At 43.2% G+C, this 18,620-nt stretch overlaps 1 protein-coding gene across 1 annotated transcript; it reads left to right on the top strand.

Annotated features, from left to right (window-relative positions):
* Positions 1–4,877: 4,877 nt before the first annotated feature.
* On the top strand, positions 4,878–16,450 carry LOC139355069 (uncharacterized). Its single transcript, XM_070999375.1, has 4 exons — positions 4,878–4,976; positions 5,124–5,198; positions 7,069–8,349; positions 15,728–16,450. The coding sequence occupies exons 1-4, from the start codon at positions 4,878–4,880 to the stop codon at positions 16,448–16,450; spliced, it is 2,178 nt and encodes a 725-aa protein (XP_070855476.1).
* Positions 16,451–18,620: the final 2,170 nt, after the last annotated feature.

Here is an 18,620-nt window from a genome sequence, read left to right as displayed (position 1 = left end):
TTAGACAGGCCACCTTGGTTTACCAATCAGTTGCAAAGACTTAGAAACTTAAAAACAAACTTCTATAAAAAGTACAAAAAGTCGGGTAGGCCATCCGATTTTTCAAGATATGTGGTGGCTCGTACTAATTTTAGTGTACTTAACAGTCATTGCTACTCCATGTATTTGAACCGATGTAAATTTGAATTTTCAAAGGATCCGAGGCAATTTTATAACTTTGTCAATGCTAAGCGAAAGTCTTCAGCATTGCCATCATCCGTACGATTAAACTCTATTGAGGCATCTACGGATCCCGAAATTGCAGATTTATTTGCTGAATTCTTCCAATCTACTTATAGTTCTGTTTCATGGTCTAATTCTAGCTACCCTAATCACTTAAACAGGGCAAATTGTATTTTTTCTCCTGTAATCACCGAGAGTTCTCTCTTAAGTGATTTAGAAACTATAACGCCAACCTATTCTCCGGGGCCAGATGGACTCCCTGGGTGTGTTCTTAAGTTTTGTGCCCGAACTATTTGTAAACCCATTCTAAAACTTTTTAATTTGTCTATCTCATCATCTGTTTTTCCTACTATCTGGAAAGATTCTTTTATTATTCCACTCCACAAAAAGGGTGCGAAGGTTAATGTTCAGAACTATAGAGGAATCTCCAAATTGTCTGCAATTCCTAAAACATTTGAACGCATTACTACCTCTCAGTTGCAACATTTGTGCTCCTCTTTAGTATCGCCGTGTCAACATGGTTTTTTTAAGCGTAGATCGACCACCACTAACCTGCTCGAATTGACATCTTTTGTACTAGATGGATTTAACAAAAAATTGCAGACGGACGTTATATATACAGATTTTAGTAAAGCCTTTGACTCTGTTAACCACTCTCTTCTTTTATTCAAATTAGATCAGCTTGGGTTTCCGAATAATCTGTTAACTTGGATTTCAAGTTATTTGAATGTTAGATCTCAGAGGGTTTTATTCAAAAACGCTGTTTCCAAGATGATCAACGTGACATCTGGAGTGCCTCAGGGCAGTCATTTAGGCCCTTTGCTGTTTACTTTGTTTATAAATGATCTTCCTTCTATCGTAAATCACTCTCGTGTACTAATGTATGCTGATGATGTTAAGCTTTGTTTTTCATATAATAATATTAAATCTGGTTTCTGCTTGCAGTCAGACATAAATAGATTCCAGGAATGGTGTCAGTACAACCTTTTGAATTTAAATTATCTTAAATGCAACGTTATGACTTTTTATAGGGGTACGCCAACGTTCATGAGTTACTCTCTTCAGAACATGTCCTTGGACCGAATATACTAAGTAAACGATTTAGGTGTTCTCCTAGATCCTAAACTTAAATTTGACTCACACATAACCTCTACTGTAAATAAAGCTATGAGTGTTCTTGGGTTTATAAAGCGTTGGTCTAAACAATTTGATGATCCATACACTACCAAATTATTATTTACCTCACTTGTCCGACCTAATTTAGAATACTGTTCTTCCGTTTGGAGTCCTCAGTATCAAGTGCACATTGACCGTATAGAGTCCGTACAGAAAGAATTTCTTCTTTTTGGCTTACGTGGTTTGAACTGGGATCAAAACGTCAGGTTGCCTTCTTACTCGAGTAGATTGCTATTAATTAATTTGCCTAGTCTAGTAAGCCGTTGAATTATGCTTGGTACTATTTTTATGAATAATCTTATCAGAGGCGATATTCTGTAGATTTGGTAAGCCGCCTAAGTTTCAATGTTCCTGTTAGACTAATGCGAAACTACCATCCTATCAACTTGCCACGATGTTCGTCTAATTTTAGTCAGCATGAGCCCTTTCGCGTTCTTTCTGATAATTATAACAACCTATATCATTTAATTTGTTCCTCAACTTCTATCCCTGCATTAAAACTAAAATCTTAGCTCATTTGCTTTAATCTTGTTGATCTATGTTTTGTCCTGTCTTTATTTGTTCTATGTACCTTCCTCGCGAACCGTATTTGCCCGAAATAAAAATGGCCCCGCGCGTAACAAGCACGTGCTTGGTGTCGTTTGGGCCACTTGTTTGTACTGCTCTTAGTGCATCAACGTTCAACAATATATAAAAAAAAAAAAAAAATTCGTCGTCAGCAACGCATAGCTAGACATGACTTCCATAGCGTTGAGATATTTAGGGCAAGATCTTGTAGCGATTGAAACAACACCATCAAAAATTATGTATTATAAGCCAATATACATAGGAGTTGCTGTTTTAGAATTATCTAAATGGTTAATGTATGAATTTTGTTATAATTTTCTATTACTTAAAAGTCCTTCTTCGAAAATAATTTATATGAATACAGATTCATTTACTTCACTTCAGAGGAAGACTTTTACAAAACTATAAAAGAAAATCCCGAACGATTCGATACCTCAAATTACAAACAAGACAACCATCTTAATATAGTTCAAGCTAATAATAGGGAACCTGGAAAAATTAAGGATGAACATGCAGGTAGGGTTATGACTTCTTTTGCTGGACTTAAGGCTAAGGCATACTCTTGTTTAGTTGATGAAGAAGGAAACGAAAACGAATATATAAAAAAATTAAAGGAGTTAAGAAATCAGTTATTAAAAAACTGAATCATGAAGATTATATAGAATTTATAAAATATAAAAAACATTTTATGGATCCCAGCGACTTATTCGAAATAGGTCGCACATCCCCTATACTGAAATTATGAACAAAATAAGTCTTAATTATAAGGATGATAAGAGATGTATTTTACCAGATAATTGTAATACATTGTCCCATGGTCATTATACTATTGAACATATATTAAATAGTAACCAAAATTAAACCCATTATTAAATAAATGTTTATATACCTATATTATAAGAATAAAAATTTGTAAATAAAAAGATAAAAAATTAAACTTGTTATTGTGCCGTTTTATTACTTTAGCAGGTCATTTACAGATATCCATGAGATATGGCTGAAATCGAAACCGCTCCATTTTACAAGCACTTGATTATTTTTCCTTTTTAGTATTTTCTCTACTAGGAAAGCATTTTTGTCTGTCACTTTTTGAAGTTCCTTTTCATAAAATGATCCATTAATAGGGGTACCCATATAATCTTGTATTTTATATGTTACGGGGTATGTAGACTTGACTTTTAAAACTTTAAAAACTTCTGTGGTCCAATTAGGTTCGTATCCCTTCATAAATGCTCCCTTGTATTTACTTATTCTAATCAATAAAAATTTATATTTTTGGATATATTCGATTAAAGCGTGGTCACATTTCAATTTTAAGTTATGAACAACATAATACTCGAATCCAAAAATGACTTCGTGGTCCTGTTTCTTTCGAGAAGTTTTATTTTTTTTAGTTACACACATGTCCATCAGATAAGACTTCTTTAAATAACCTGTAAATATGTTTTAGTCTTACCTGTATATAAAGGAGAAAGCCCTAGCAAGCACACCCTCAGTTGATTAAAAAATCTGAACCAATGATGAACACAGTCGATCGTAATTCAAGCATTATAGTAGGTTTTCAATATGTTTTTGGCAACAACAAACAAGTTTTTGTTAAGGAGCTGGGGCTTATGCCTGCTGGAACTGTTATACCTAATTTTTTCCATTTCAAACCGCCATATAACTTAAAAGAATTAAATAATGGAGCTCTTGAGCAGCAGCACCTTAACCAGCAGAACGTAAACGGATTGGATTGGTCAGCTAGAGATATTGCATACACGAGTCTTGAAGAAATACTAACACCACTCAAAAAGTATCACACAGTTCTTGTTCGTGGTGAAATTAAAAGGAATTTTTTAATCAGTATTTATCAACAAACAATATCGATATAGATATTGGAAGAAGTTTAACTCAACTACCCAATTTTTTTACGAGTTGTAGAACACACAAGAAAAAACTTCCACTTTGATGTTTATTAAGTAATTTAATTCAACAAACAAGTTGTTGTTAAGAAGCTGGGGTTTATGCCTGCTGGAACTGTTAACTGTTAAACAACAATTATGAAATATATAGCAATGGTGATGCATGTGTTTAAAATTTAGTAAAAGGAGGAACTTGTGAGATGGTTCCAAAGTCGCCTAGCTGGGGCAACCGAGCGGGTCGCAGGTTGCGGATAGCGGACGACCTCTCTCGAGGTCAACTGTGAATAAGCTGGTGGGATAAGTCAAACACGGTACCGTGGACGGAAACCCCAGTAAATAAACAGTCCCCTTCTCCGCAACTCGTGGGACCTAATTATGGATCAAAAAACAGAAGAAAAAAAGACAAAAAACATAGAGACGGGTACTCTTAAAAAACCCATGGATAAGACGAACACTGGTTCCACCTTCCATACCAGCACGGCCCAGAAAGGGCCGCATCCCAAACTGGGGATGATGGGTGGCAGAAAGCCAACCGCAAACGCCTCCGCGACGTGCGCATCTGCGCCGAAAGCAACGGTAGGCACTGCCAAGGCGCTCGGGCCACCCGCTGGTGCAAAATATACGTACGCAGAAAGGCGGACTGTCGCCCACACTCTGCGCTCACACACCAGGAGCACCGTTGCCACGCCTTCGCCTGAATGGCTAAAGAAGGTAGAGTGGGCAAGGAAGGTGCTCCCAAACTACGGGCAGGAAAAGCCCACTCAAGAGGCGACTCAGGCGAAAAGGCAGCGATCCCTCGAACTACCCGGGCCATCGGCGAAGAGATCTAAGATCCAGCCATCGGTCTCTTTCGCCGAAATCACGAAGAATCGTGTACTACTCGGCCTGATTGACAGGGGAAATCCGGAGGGCAGGATCCCCAGAAACAAGTGGAAGGCAGTGGAGTCCCACCTTTCCCTCATTTGCCTGCGCATGGTACGAGAGAAGCCAGGCACCTCGCCCTGTTGCATGGACGCGGGCTGGTACCAGGGCATCGTCAAGGTGGTAGCATGCGACAGTCAGCGGTCGGCTGATATGTACAAAGAGGCGACGAGCAAACTCGGCGAGGTATACGAAAGGGCAAACATCGTTGCGCTTGACTGGTGCGATGTCCCCAGTAGACCCCGAGCCAGGATCTGGATTCCAGCAGCGATCAAGACGCCGGAGGACATCTTCTTCATGTTGCAACAATGCAACCCGCACCTCCCCACGAAGGACTGGAAAGTCGTCAAGGTGCAGGAGCACGAAGGGGATGTCAACCAGGCGGTTTTGGTCCTGAACAAGGAGTCAGTAGCTCCGATCGAGACTGCTCGTGGAGTGCTGAACTTCGGGTTCAGTGCGATACACATCAAAGTGTATAAGGGCGACTCCAACGCCGCTAGCAGCTCTGCCGGCAACCCAGCCGAGCAGGTGCTTGCTGAGGAGTTGGAGGCACCTGGTGGGCCGGAGGACGGCTACTCTACCGATTCGTCGCTAAGCAGAGAGATGCGTGCGCTCGGACCGGCAATCGAGGACGTGGACCTCAGCGACACAGAGGAGGCCGACGTCACTGTGGTGGAGGTTGAAGCTGTAGATGTCACTAAGACTTCTACAAATAAACCTTCACCACAGTAAAGCAGCGTCTGCTGCAATTCTGCTTCGCCTGACAGAAGGCGGAGCCGACCTAGTCCTCGTACAGGAACCTTGGGTGGTAGGAGGCAAGGTTGCTGGACTAGGAACAAAGGAATACAAGCTTATGCTTGACCCCAAAGAAGGTAAAATTCGAACCTGCATATTAGCCAAAAGGCATCTTAGTATATTTCTACTTCGCAATTACAGCAACGGAGACAACACCGCAGTAAGCCTGGAGCTGCAGAGTGGCTCTATAAGGGTTCAATCGGCCTATTTGGCCTTTGAGAAGGAAAACCCCCCAGATGCGCTGGTCAGAGGACTAGCAGAGGAATGCGAAAAGCTCAAGTACGGATTGTTAATAGGCTGTGACGTCAACGCCCATCACACCCAGTGGGGTTGCCCAAACAACAACGACAGAGGTGAGTATCTTTTTGATTTTATTCTAAATTCGAACCAATTCTAATGCAATAGGGGCAATGTCCCTACACTCATAAATAAAGCTTGCCAAGCGATCATAGATCTAACTTTGGTATCAGATTCACTCGTAGGCGCAGTCAAAAACTAGGCAGTCTCAGACGAGCACTCCTTTTCGGACCATAGATTCATAGAAACTGTATTGTCCCTTGATTCGCCCCTGCCGGTCAGCTTCGCTAACCCCAGACGAGCCGACTGGCACAGGTACAAAGGAGTTCTGACAAATATCCTCCCCATGGAACCGTCAGAAAGCATCACAAACCCACAGGAGCTGGACGAAACAGTATACAAATTCACAGAGGCATGCAACACTACCTTCAAAGTGGCATGCCCCACAGAGAAACCAAGGGGAAGGAAAAAACCCCCCTGGTGGACCCAACAACTATCTATCCTCAGAACCAACTGCAGATGCCTGTTTAACAGAGCAAAGGCGGGAAATGAGGACACCCATTGGCTGAACTACAAGTTTGAACTAGCCTCTTACAAAAAGGCCATTAGAAGAGCAAAACGAACGGCATGGCAGACCTTCTGCTCTGACATAGAAAAAACAACTGATGCCGCAAGGCTCAGGAAAATACTCTCTAAGACAGCCGCGCCTTTGGGCTATCTTCAAAAAGCAGATGGATCATGGTCAGACTCCAGTAAAGAGTCCTTGGACCTGCTCCTAGACGCTCACTTCCCGGGGAGCCAACAAGCAGGTCATCCACCTGAAAGAGGAACAGGAGAGGTAATCGAAATAGATCCATTCCTATCAGACCGCAACATGAAATGGTCCATTCATAGTTTGAAACCATACAAATCGCCGGGACCGGACGGGATAACACCGGCTCACATCCAGCAAGCAGGACAAATAGCCATAAACTGGTTGAAAAAAATCTTCCAATCCATCCTGGCGGTTGGAGAACTACCAACAGCATGGCAAGAAACAAAGGTGGTTTTCATTCCCAAAGCAGGGAAGGCCACTCACACCACAGCAAAGGATTTTAGGCCAATAAGCCTAACATCATTCCTGCTTAAGAGCTTTGAAGGAATGATAAGCCTACACATAAGGGCCACCGTATCCCCGACACAAATATCAAAAGCACAACACGCTTACACCAAAGGTAAGTCAACCGAATCGGCGCTACACTTGGTGGTAAACAGCATCGAGAAATCACTCAACATCGAGGAATACACACTGATCGCCTTCCAGGATATAGAGGGAGCCTTCAATAACGTGCTTCCCACCGCTATAACAGAATCTCTCACAGAACTAGGGGTTGAGCCGCCAATGGTGAGGCTAATCCATAAATTGCTGATAAGCAGAATGGTCACAGCCACACTAGGGACCTCAACCCAGACTAGACTAGTGAACAGAGGCACCCCGCAAGGAGGTGTACTATCACCCCTCTTGTGGAATATCGCAGTAAATAAACTACTGCGGATTCTGGAGGGAGGAGGATGTAAGGTCGTGGCATACGCAGACGACGTCGCCATCATCTTTAATGGAAAATATCCACAAACACTTTGCGATCTTATGACCGGTAAACTTAAAATACTATCGGAATGGACGATAGCGAACGGACTCGGGGTAAATCCCTCGAAAACAGAACTTGTTCTATTTACAAATAGATACAAAATTCCACAACTCAACCCACCCATTTTAAGCAATTGTAATCTCTCCTTTAGCGATCACGCCAGGTACTTGGGGTTAGTACTAGATAAACGCCTTAAATGGGGCTTAAACAACCAAGAGAGAACCAAAAAAGCGACCATTGCACTTTACTCCTGTAAAAAAGCAATCGGGCTAAGATGGGGCATGTCCCCAAGAATAGTTAACTGGATATACACAGCGGTAGTCAAGCCAATCCTACTGTACGGAGTGGCTCTGTGGTGGACCGCCTTGCACAAACAATGCATACTGACTCCTCTAAACAAAGTACAACGAATGGCGGCTTTGTGTATTAGTGGAGCCCTTCGAACCACCCCGAATGAAGCGCTGAATGCGATCTTGAACCTCCCTAGCCTGGACTTAGCAGGCATGGAAAGGGCCAAATCGGCAGGTATTCGACTGAGGGACACAGGGCAGTGGAAAGCCCAATTTGATGGCCATGCTAAAATTCTCCAGCATGATAAATCGATTCCAAAGATCACGGATCTATGCAAATCTATTGAATATAGTCACACACCCTTTGAGGCCCTGATTCCTGATAGAGAGGAATGGGAACAGGGCCGACCGGGCACGACGGACGCAATCTGTTTCTATACAGATGGCTCCAAATTAGAAGGACACGTCGGCGGAGGTGTATACTCCGAACAATTAGATATCAGGAAGTCATTCAGGCTCCCGGACCACTGTAGCGTCTTTCAGGCGGAGGTCCACGCTATAAAAGAAGCACTAACCTGTTTAGGGAACCTTAGCCTCCAGAGAGGACACCTAAACATATATAGTGACAGCCAAGCGGCTATTAAGTCGATCTACTCGACAAACACCAACTCCCGTACAATAGCAGACTGTCGCAGATCTCTCCACGAGATGGCAAATCAGTTTACTATCAGCCTAATATGGGTTCCGGTTCACCGAGACATCGTAGGCAACTGCATAGCGGACGAATTGGCCAGGCAGGGCACCACCAAGCCTCTCCTACCAGGAGAGGAAAATGTCGGTATGCCCATGACTACTTGCAAGCTAAACATAAAAAAACACTTCAACACACTAGCCAACACCCATTGGCAAAACTCACCAGACATGGCCTGTGATAAACAACAAAAAAACCTCGGAGTTACTCAAACTCAGCCGCACAGAGTGTGGCATGTTGATCCGAGCTCTTACAGGCCACTGGCTTGTTGGCGCACATGCCGGCAGGCTAAAAGCCCCGCAAAATGATTTCTGCAGAAGCTGTAGGGATGAGGAAGAAGTGGAAACGGTAGAACACCTTCTCTGCTTCTGCCCAGCCCTATGCAGACTCAGACTGAAACACTTGGGAAGCCCCTTCATCGACGATCTTACCGAAATATCGGAGATTAATCTCAAAAGCATAAGTGCCTTTATTAAATCTTCCGGGTGGAAGACATGCTGATCAGCTTAACACAGGCTGAAACTACTAGAAACGGGACCCTAGAGAAGGAAGAAGCGAGATCATGCGGTATCACAACGGACCCATTGAGGTCTAAGTGTGTCGGAATATAGTCCGACAGCCGCCCAAACCTAACCTAACCTAACCTAATCTAAGCATCCAAGTTCTGTGTTTAACTTAAGTGCAGGACTTACCTTGGTTTGAAGACAAACCATAATTGGTGACCACAGACGATTCGAACATCTGCAATCAAAGCAAACGCACCTCGACTTACTCAGAACTTCAACATAACCTCAAAAAATGCCGGATAACGAAGACTTCGTCGACGCGCAGGAACCACTGCAAATTCCTGATGCGAGTGCTGTGAACTCGGTATTTGCCAAGATGCCCTTCCCTCAACTACATTCCATCACCAACATCGAAATGTTGCAAGGTCTCGGTGCACGCAAAGAGCAGGAGAAATACGCAGCAGTAATTGCGTATGCTGATCCCAGTATGATCCCCAAAAACCTGGATCAAGTGCACGATCTTGTCAACAACCCACCACAAACAAACCCGTACTCAACCCTCAAGCAAGCAATTTTGTCAAAACTTGCCGAATCAGAGATGGTGCGCCCCCACAGACTTGCGACAGGAATTCAACTATGTTACGGTCGTCCTAGTCATCGGTTGTACGCCTCTACTGGATCAAGCGTTTATCACCTCCAGCGCGTGCTGTAATCGTAGGTCTGCTCGAAAGCACAACCCTGGCCCAGCTTGCAACTGTTGCCGATGCAGTGATGGATTCCCTTAACTACGACTTACTTTAGCAGGTCATTTACAGATATTCATGAGATGTGGCTGGAATCGACACCTCTCCATTTTACAAGCACTTGATTATTTTTCCTTTTTAGTATTTTCTCTACTAGGAAAGCATTTTTGTCTTTCACTTTTTGAAGTTCCTCTTCATAAAATGATCCATTAATAGGGGTACCCATATAATCTTGTATTTCATATGTTACGGGGTTTGTAGACTTGACTTTTAAAACTTTAAAAACTTCTGTGGTCCAATTAGGTTCGTATCCCTTCATAAATTCTCCTTTGTATTTTCTTATTTTAACAACAAAAATTTATGTTTTGGAAATATTTTTGGTTTATTATATACTGATTTGAAAATAAACTCTTCATTTTTCGTGCACACATCTATAGGCTTCATTTTAATTGTTCGGTGATAATAATTATTGTTTTGATTTACGATATAATTGATGTTATGAATCCACTTATATTTACCCTGCATACTAAAAATTTTCCATACACGATTTTTTAATGTTCGATTAAAGCGTGGTCACATTTCAATTTTAAGTTATGAACAACATAATACTCGAATCCAAAAATGACTTCGTGGTCCTGTTTCTTTCAAGAAGTTTTATTTCTTTTAGTTACACACATGTCCATCAGATAAGACTACTTTAAATAACCTGTAAATATGTTTTAGTCTTACCGGTATATAAAGGAGAAAGCCCTAGCAAGCACACCCTCAGTTGATTAAAAAATCTGAACCAATGATGAACACAGTCGATCGTAATTCAAGCATTATAGTAGGTTTTCAATATGTTTTTGGCAACAACAAACAAGTTTTTGTTAAGGAGCTGGGGCTTATGCCTGCTGGAACTGTTATACCTAATTTTTTCCATTTCAAACCGCCATATAATTTAAAAGAATTAAATAATGGAGCTCTTGAGCAGCAGCACCTTAACCAGCAGAACGTAAACGGATTGGATTGGTCAGCTAGAGATATTGCATACACGAGTCTTGAAGAAATACTAACACCACTCAATAAGTATCACACAGTTCTTGTTCGTGTTGAAATTAAAAGGAATTTTTTAATCAAGTATTTATCAACAAACAATATCGATATAGATATTGGAAGAAGTTTAACTCAACTACCCAATTTTTTTACGAATTGTAGAACACACAAGAAAAAACTTCCACTTTGATGTTTATTAAATAATTTAATTCAACAAACAAGTTGTTGTTAAGAAGCTGGGGTTTATGCCTGCTGGAACTGTTAACTGTTAAACAACAATTATGAAATATATAGCAATGGTGATGCATGTGTTTAAAATTTAGTAAAAAGAAATTCACGGTCTCGGCTGAGGAACTTGTGAGATGGTTCCAAAGTCGTCTAGCTGGGGCAACCGAGCGGGTCGCAGGTTGCGGATAGCGGACTGTGAATAAGCTGGTGGGATAAGTCAAACACGGTACCGTGGACGGAAACCCCAGTAAATAAACATTCCCGGACAGCCAGCGGGTATTTTGCAACGAAGCAATACCGACGATGCGAGTGTTCAGCCGCATCTAAATAGTTGCTTTACACAAACCCACTCCCAACACAACACCTACCCAACTCCCCTCCCAAACAACATCTCACTCCGGACTACGGTGAAGTACGGACCGTGCCAAGAGTCAGCCTGGCTGGGGGCCCGGATCAAAAATAGCCCAGTCTCAAACGGTGTGCTCAGGGACATGGCGACTCCCTGTTCTAACTATCGCCTTACCCGGGCATCGCGGATCTCTGCCCGGGCGGACTTTTCCCCTTCTCCGCAACTCGTGGGACCTAATTATGGATCAAAAAACAGAAGAAAAAAAGACAAAAAACATAGAGACGGGTACTCTTAAAAAACCCATGGATAAGACGAACACTGGTTCCACCTTCCATACCAGCACGGCCCAGAAAGGGCCGCATCCCAAACTGGGGATGATGGGTGGCAGAAAGCCAACCGCAAACGCCTCCGCGACGTGCGCATCTGCGCCGAAAGCAACGGTAGGCACTGCCAAGACGCTCGGGCCACCCGCTGGTGCAAAATATACATACGCAGAAAGGGGGACTGCCGCCCACACTCTGCGCTCACACACCAGGAGCACCGTTGCCACGCCTTCGCCTGAATGGCTAAAGAAGGTAGAGTGGGCAAGGAAGGTGCTCCCAAACTACGGGCAGGAAAAGCCCACTCAAGAGGCGACTCAGGCGAAAAGGCAGCGATCCCTCGAACTACCCGGGCCATCGGCGAAGAGATCAAAGATCCAGCCATCGGTCTCTTTCGCCGAAATCACGAAGAATCGTGTACTACTCGGCCTGATTGACAGGGGAAATCCGGAGGGCAGGATCCCCAGAAACAAGTGGAAGGCAGTGGAGTCCCACCTTTCCCTCATTTGCCTGCGCATGGTACGAGAGAAGCCAGGCACCTCGCCCTGTTGCATGGACGCGGGCTGGTACCAGGGCAGCGTCAAGGTGGTAGCATGCGACAGTCAGCGGTCGGCTGATATGTACAAAGAGGCGACGAGCAAGCTCGGCGAGGTATATGAAAGGGCAAACATCGTTGCGCTTGACTGGTGCGATGTCCCCAGTAGACTTCGAGCCAGGATCTGGATTCCAGCAGCGATCAAGACGCCGGAGGACATCTTCTTCATGTTGCAACAATGCAACCCGCACCTCCCCACGAAGGACTGGAAAGTCGTCAAGGTGCAGGAGCATGAAGGGGATGTCAACCAGGCGGTTTTGGTCCTGAACAAGGAGTCAGTAGCTCCGATCGAGACTGCTCGTGGAGTGCTGAACTTCGGGTTCAGTGCGATACACATCAAAGTGTATAAGGGCGACTCCAACGCCGCTAGCAGCTCTGCCGGCAACCCAGCCGAGCAGGTGCTTGCTGAGGAGTTGGAGGCACCTGGTGGGCCGGAGGACGGCTACTCTATTGATTCGTCGCTAAGCAGAGAGATGCGTGCGCTCGGACCGGCAATCGAGGACGTGGACCTCAGCGACACAGAGGAGGCCGACGTCACTGTGGTGGAGGTTGAAGCTGTAGATGTCACTAAGACTTCTACAAATAAACCTTCACCACAGTAAAGCAGCGTCTGCTGCACTTCTGCTTCGCCTGACAGAAGGCGGAGCCGACCTAGTCCTCGTACAGGAACCTTGGGTGGTAGGAGGCAAGGTTGCTGGACTAGGATCAAAAGAATACAAGCTTATGCTTGACCCAAAAGAAGGTAAAATTCGAACCTGCATATTAGCCAAAAGGCATCTTAGTATATTTCTACTTCGCAATTACAGCAACGGAGACAACACCGCAGTAAGCCTGGAGCTGCAGAGTGGCTCTATAAGGGTTCAATCGGCCTATTTGGCCTTTGAGAAGAAAAACCCCCCAGATGCGCTGGTCAGAGGACTAGCAGAGGAATGCGAAAAGCTCAAGTACGGATTGGTAATAGGCTGTGACGTCAACGCCCATCACACCCAGTGGGGTTGCCCAAACAACAACGACAGAGGTGAGTATCTTTTTGATTTTATTCTAAATTCGAACCTATTCTAATGCAATAGGGGCAATGTCCCTACACTCATAAATAAAGCTTGCCAAACGATCATAGATCTAACTTTGGTATCAGATTCACTCGTAGGCGCAGTCAAAAACTAGGCAGTCTCTGACGAGCACTCCTTTTCGGACCATAGATTCATAGAAACTGTATTGTCCCTTGATTCGCCCCTGCCGGTCAGCTTCGCTAACCCCAGACGAGCCGACTGGCACAGGTACAAAGGAGTTCTGACAAATATCATCCCCATGGAACCGTCAGAAAGCATCACAAACCCACAGGAGCTGGACGAAACAGTATACAAATTCACAGAGGCATGCAACACTACCTTCAAAGTGGCATGCCCCACAGAGAAACCAAGGGGAAGGAAAAAACCCCCCTGGTGGACCCAACAACTATCTATCCTCAGAACCAACTGCAGATGCCTGTTTAACAGAGCAAAGGCGGGAAATGAGGACACCAATTGGCTGAACTACAAGTTTGAACTAGCCTCTTACAAAAAGGCCATTAGAAGAGCAAAACGAACGGCATGGCAGACCTTCTGCTCTGACATAGAAAAAACAACTGATGCCGCAAGGCTCAGGAAAATACTCTCTAAGACAGCCGCGCCTTTGGGCTATCTTAAAAAAAGCAGATGGATCATGGTCAGACTCCAGTAAAGAGTCCTTGGACCTGCTCCTAGACGCTCACTTCCCGGGGAGCCAACAAGCAGGTCATCCACCTGAAAGAGGAACAGGAGAGGTAATCGAAATAGATCCACTCCTATCAGACCGCAACATGAAATGGTCCATTCGTAGTTTGAAACCATACAAATCGCCGGGACCGGACGGGATAACACCGGCTCACATACAGCAAGCAGGACAAATAGCCATAAACTGGTTGAAAAAAATCTTCCAATCCATCCTGGCGGTAGGAGAACTACCAACAGCATGGCAAGAAACAAAGGTGGTTTTCATTCCCAAGGCAGGGAAGGCCACTCACACCACAGCAAAGGATTTTAGGCCAATAAGCCTAACATCATTCCTGCTTAAGAGCTTTGAAAGAATGATAAGCCTACACATAAGGGTCACCGTAGACCCGACACAAATATCAGAAGCGCAACACGCTTACACCAAAGGTAAGTCAACCGAATCGGCGCTACACTTGGTGGTAAACAGCATCGAGAAATCACTCAACATCAAGGAATACACACTGATCGCCTTCCTGGATATAGAGGGAGCCTTCAATAACGTGCTTCCCACCGCTATAACAGAATCTCTCACAGAACTAGGGGTTGAGCCGCCAATGGTGAGGCTAATCCATAAATTGCTGATAAGCAGAATGGTCACAGCCACACTAGGGACCTCAACCCAGACTAGACTAGTGAACAGAGGCACCCCGCAAGGAGGTGTACTATCACCCCTCTTGTGGAATATCGCAGTAAATAAACTACTGCGGATTCTGGAGGGAGGAGGCTGTAAGGTCGTGGCATACGCAGACGACGTCGCCATCATCTTTAATGGAAAATATCCACAAACACTTTGCGATCTTATGACCGCTAAACTTAAAATGCTATCGGAATGGACGATAGCGAACGGACTCGGGGTAAATCCCTCGAAAACAGAACTTGTTCTATTTACGAATAGGTACAAAATTCCTCAACTTAACCCACCCATTTTAAACAATTGTAATCTCTCCTTTAGCGATCACGCCAGGTACATGGGGTTAGTACTAGATAAACGCCTCAAATGGGGCTTAAACAACCAAGAGAGAACCAAAAAAGCGACCATTGCACTTTACTCCTGTAAAAAAGCAATCGGGCTAAGATGGGGCATGTCCCCAAGAATAGTTAACTGGATATACACAGCGGTAGTCAAGCCAATCCTACTGTACGGAGTGGCTCTGTGGTGGACTCCTCTAAACAAAGTACAGCGAATGGCGGCTTTGTGTATTAGTGGAGCCCTTCGAACCACCCCGAATGAAGCGCTGAATGCGATCTTGAACCTCCCTAGCCTGGACTTAGCAGGCATGGAAAGGGCCAAATCGGCATGTATTCGACTGAGGGACACAGGGCAGTTTGATGGCCATGCTAAAATTCTCCAAAATGATAAATCGATTCCGAAGATCACGGATCTATGCAAATCTATTGAATATAGTCACACACCCTTTGAGGCCCTGATTCCTGATAGAGAGGATTGGGAACAGGGCCGACCGGGCTGACCGGGCACGACGGACGCAATCTGTTTCTATACAGATGGCTCCAAATTAGAAGGACACGTCGGCGGAGGTGTATACTCCGAACAATTAGATATCAGGAAGTCATTCAGGCTCCCGAACCACTGTAGCGTCTTTCAGGCGGAGGTCCACGCTATAAAAGAAGCACTAACCTGTTTAAGGAACCTTAGCCTCCAGAGAGGACACCTAAACATATATAGTGACAGCCAAGCGGCTATAAAGTCGATCTACTCGACAAACACCAATTCTCGTACAATAGCAGACTGTCGCAGATCTCTCCACGAGATGGCAAATCAGTTTACTATCAGCCTAATATGGGTTCCGGGTCACCGGGACATCGTAGGCAACTGCATAGCGGACGAATTAGCCAGGCAGGGCACCACCAAGCCTCTCCTACCAGGAGAGGAAAATGTCGGTATGCCCATGGCTACTTGCAAGCTAAACATAAAAAACCACTTCAACACACTAGCCAACACCCATTGGCAAAACGCACCACAGTGTCGCATCTCTCACCAGACATGGCCTGTGATAAACAACAAGAAAACCTCGGAGTTACTCAAGCTCAGCCGCACAGAGTGTGGCATGTTGATCCGAGCTCTTACAGGCCACTGGCTTGTTGGCGCGCATGCAGGCAGGCTAAAAGCCCCGCAAAATGATTTCTGCAGAAGCTGTAGGGATGAGGAAGAAGTGGAAACGGTAGAACACCTTCTCTGCTTCTGCCCAGCCCTATGCAGACTCAGACTGAAACACTTAGGAAGCCCCTTTATCGACGATCTTACCGAAATATCGGAGATTAATCTCAAAAGCATAAATGCCTTTATTAAATCTTCCGGGTGGAAGACATGCTGATCAGCTTAACACAAGCCGAAACTACTAAAAACGGGACCCTAGAGAAGGAAGAAACGAGATCATGCGGTATCACAACGGACCCATTGAGGTCTAAGTGTGTCGGACTATAGTCCGACAGCCGCCCAAACCTAACCTAACCTAACCTAAATTCACGGTCCTATCAGGATGTCTCTTATAATGGATTCTTTTAAGAGATTTATTGGAAATAGTCCCCGTAAAAATGAATATTTATTGTGATTATTGCGGATCTGATGCTCATTTCGAGAAGAACTGCTCCAAGAAACGCGATCAAGAGAATATTAATAAAACCTAGTTTAACTTGAATACATTATAATATAATGTATATATATATATAATATATTAATATTCATTCCGAATAAAATATAATTTTTAATAAAAAAATGTTTACACAATTTATACATCCTTTTACAATGCTTATTTGCGGACCCTCAGGATTGGGAAAAGCAACCTTTTTAGAAAATCTAATCATCAAAAAGAATGATCTTTTTAATATTTCAATAGATCGAATTATTTGGTGTTATGCAGAAGAGAGTGCCAAGCCCAATTTTGAAACAGTTGAAAATGAAACGAATGAACCAATTCTTTTAATATTGGATGACTTGATGATGGGAGCTTTTAATAAAAATTTGTGTGAGCTGTTTACAAAAGAATCACACCATAGGAATTTTTCAGTAATATTGGTAACTCAGAACATATTTCATAAATCTTCGCACACCAGAGATATTACACTAAATACCAAATACATTGTTGCTTTCAAAAATCCTCGTGATAAACTTCAATATCAATGTTTAGCAAGACAAATTTACCCAGAAAACCCAACGGAGCTATTTAATATATATAAAGAAGAACGGAGCAACGTCACGGATATTTACTTATTGATCTCACTCAGGGCATTAACGATCTCTTAAGATTTAGATCTGACATTTTTAATTCAGAATTCAGAATGAAAATGGTTTACAAAAAGAGCCTAAATCGCTTGAAAGCGAACAAACATTTATTGTCCCATAGTCCCATCTTAATGCTCTAAAAAAGTATAAAAATGCATTGCGCTACATTTTGTGTCCAAAGCGTACATTAAACTCTAAGAGAAAAGTCCTTATTCAAAAAGGGGAATTTCTACTTATTTTTATAACTTCATTGCTTTCTGGAATTTTTGGAAAACTATTAAAAAATGATTAAAAATAAACATAATTTAAGCAAAGTAATTTTAATGCCATCAGAAATTGATAAACAATGATAGAGGAAATCAATTAATAAATATTACATTTTTACCAATTTTGAATAATAACAAGATAAGTGATTTCGATAAATGGCTCAAAATTCGTCAAGAATTAAGATACTATCAAAATAAAAAACGTAATAAATCGTGGAATTTTCAAAATGAACAAAAACCAAATTCTATTACAACCAGAACAATTAAACCCCAAACCACTAATAAACCCCAGCACATTAAAATCAACATCAAAGTACGATCACTCACATCCGGAAAAATTTGAACTCCCGGATTTACCACCTGAAAGTGATTATGAGGATTTTATTTCAAATAAACAAGAAAATGTAGTATCAGATAAACGAAAAGTGAGTGATACCCCTTTTTTAGATAGTCAAACAGATAAAAAGAAAATAGGATTAGAGAAACCAGTGCTGAAAGTGAAGCTTAATGAACGACAACGAAAATTAAAAGCAAAACAAGGAAGAACGCTATAGTCGAGTACCTCGACTATTAGATACCCGTTACTCAGCTAAATGGATCAATTTTTTGGATCAATCGATAGGTATTGACGAGACCAATACATTTCATTTAACATTTTTTATCTAGCATGAAAATTGTGGGCGTCACAGGTTTGGACGGCTTGTGGGCGTTAGGGTGGGCGTGACAAACTTTTTTTCGGCCTTTGATAGGTATTGATGAGAACAATACATTTCAGTTATTATTATATTATTATTCTAGCAGCAAAACTGTAAGAGCCACAGTTTTGGGCGGCTTGTGGGCGTTAGAGTGGGCGTGGCACTCTGCTGAAACAAACTTGCGCTGCGTAAGAAGCTCAGGAATCTGCACGCCAAATCTCAATTGCCTAGCTCTTATAGTATAGTTTCCGAGATCTCAGCGTTCATCCGGACAGACAGACGGACAGACGGACATGGCTAG

The sequence above is a fragment of the Drosophila suzukii genome, unplaced genomic scaffold, assembly GCF_043229965.1.
Source record: "Drosophila suzukii unplaced genomic scaffold, CBGP_Dsuzu_IsoJpt1.0 scf_7, whole genome shotgun sequence".
Classification (NCBI taxonomy): Eukaryota; Metazoa; Arthropoda; class Insecta; order Diptera; family Drosophilidae; genus Drosophila; species Drosophila suzukii.
This window is presented reverse-complemented; position numbering and strand designations above follow the sequence as displayed.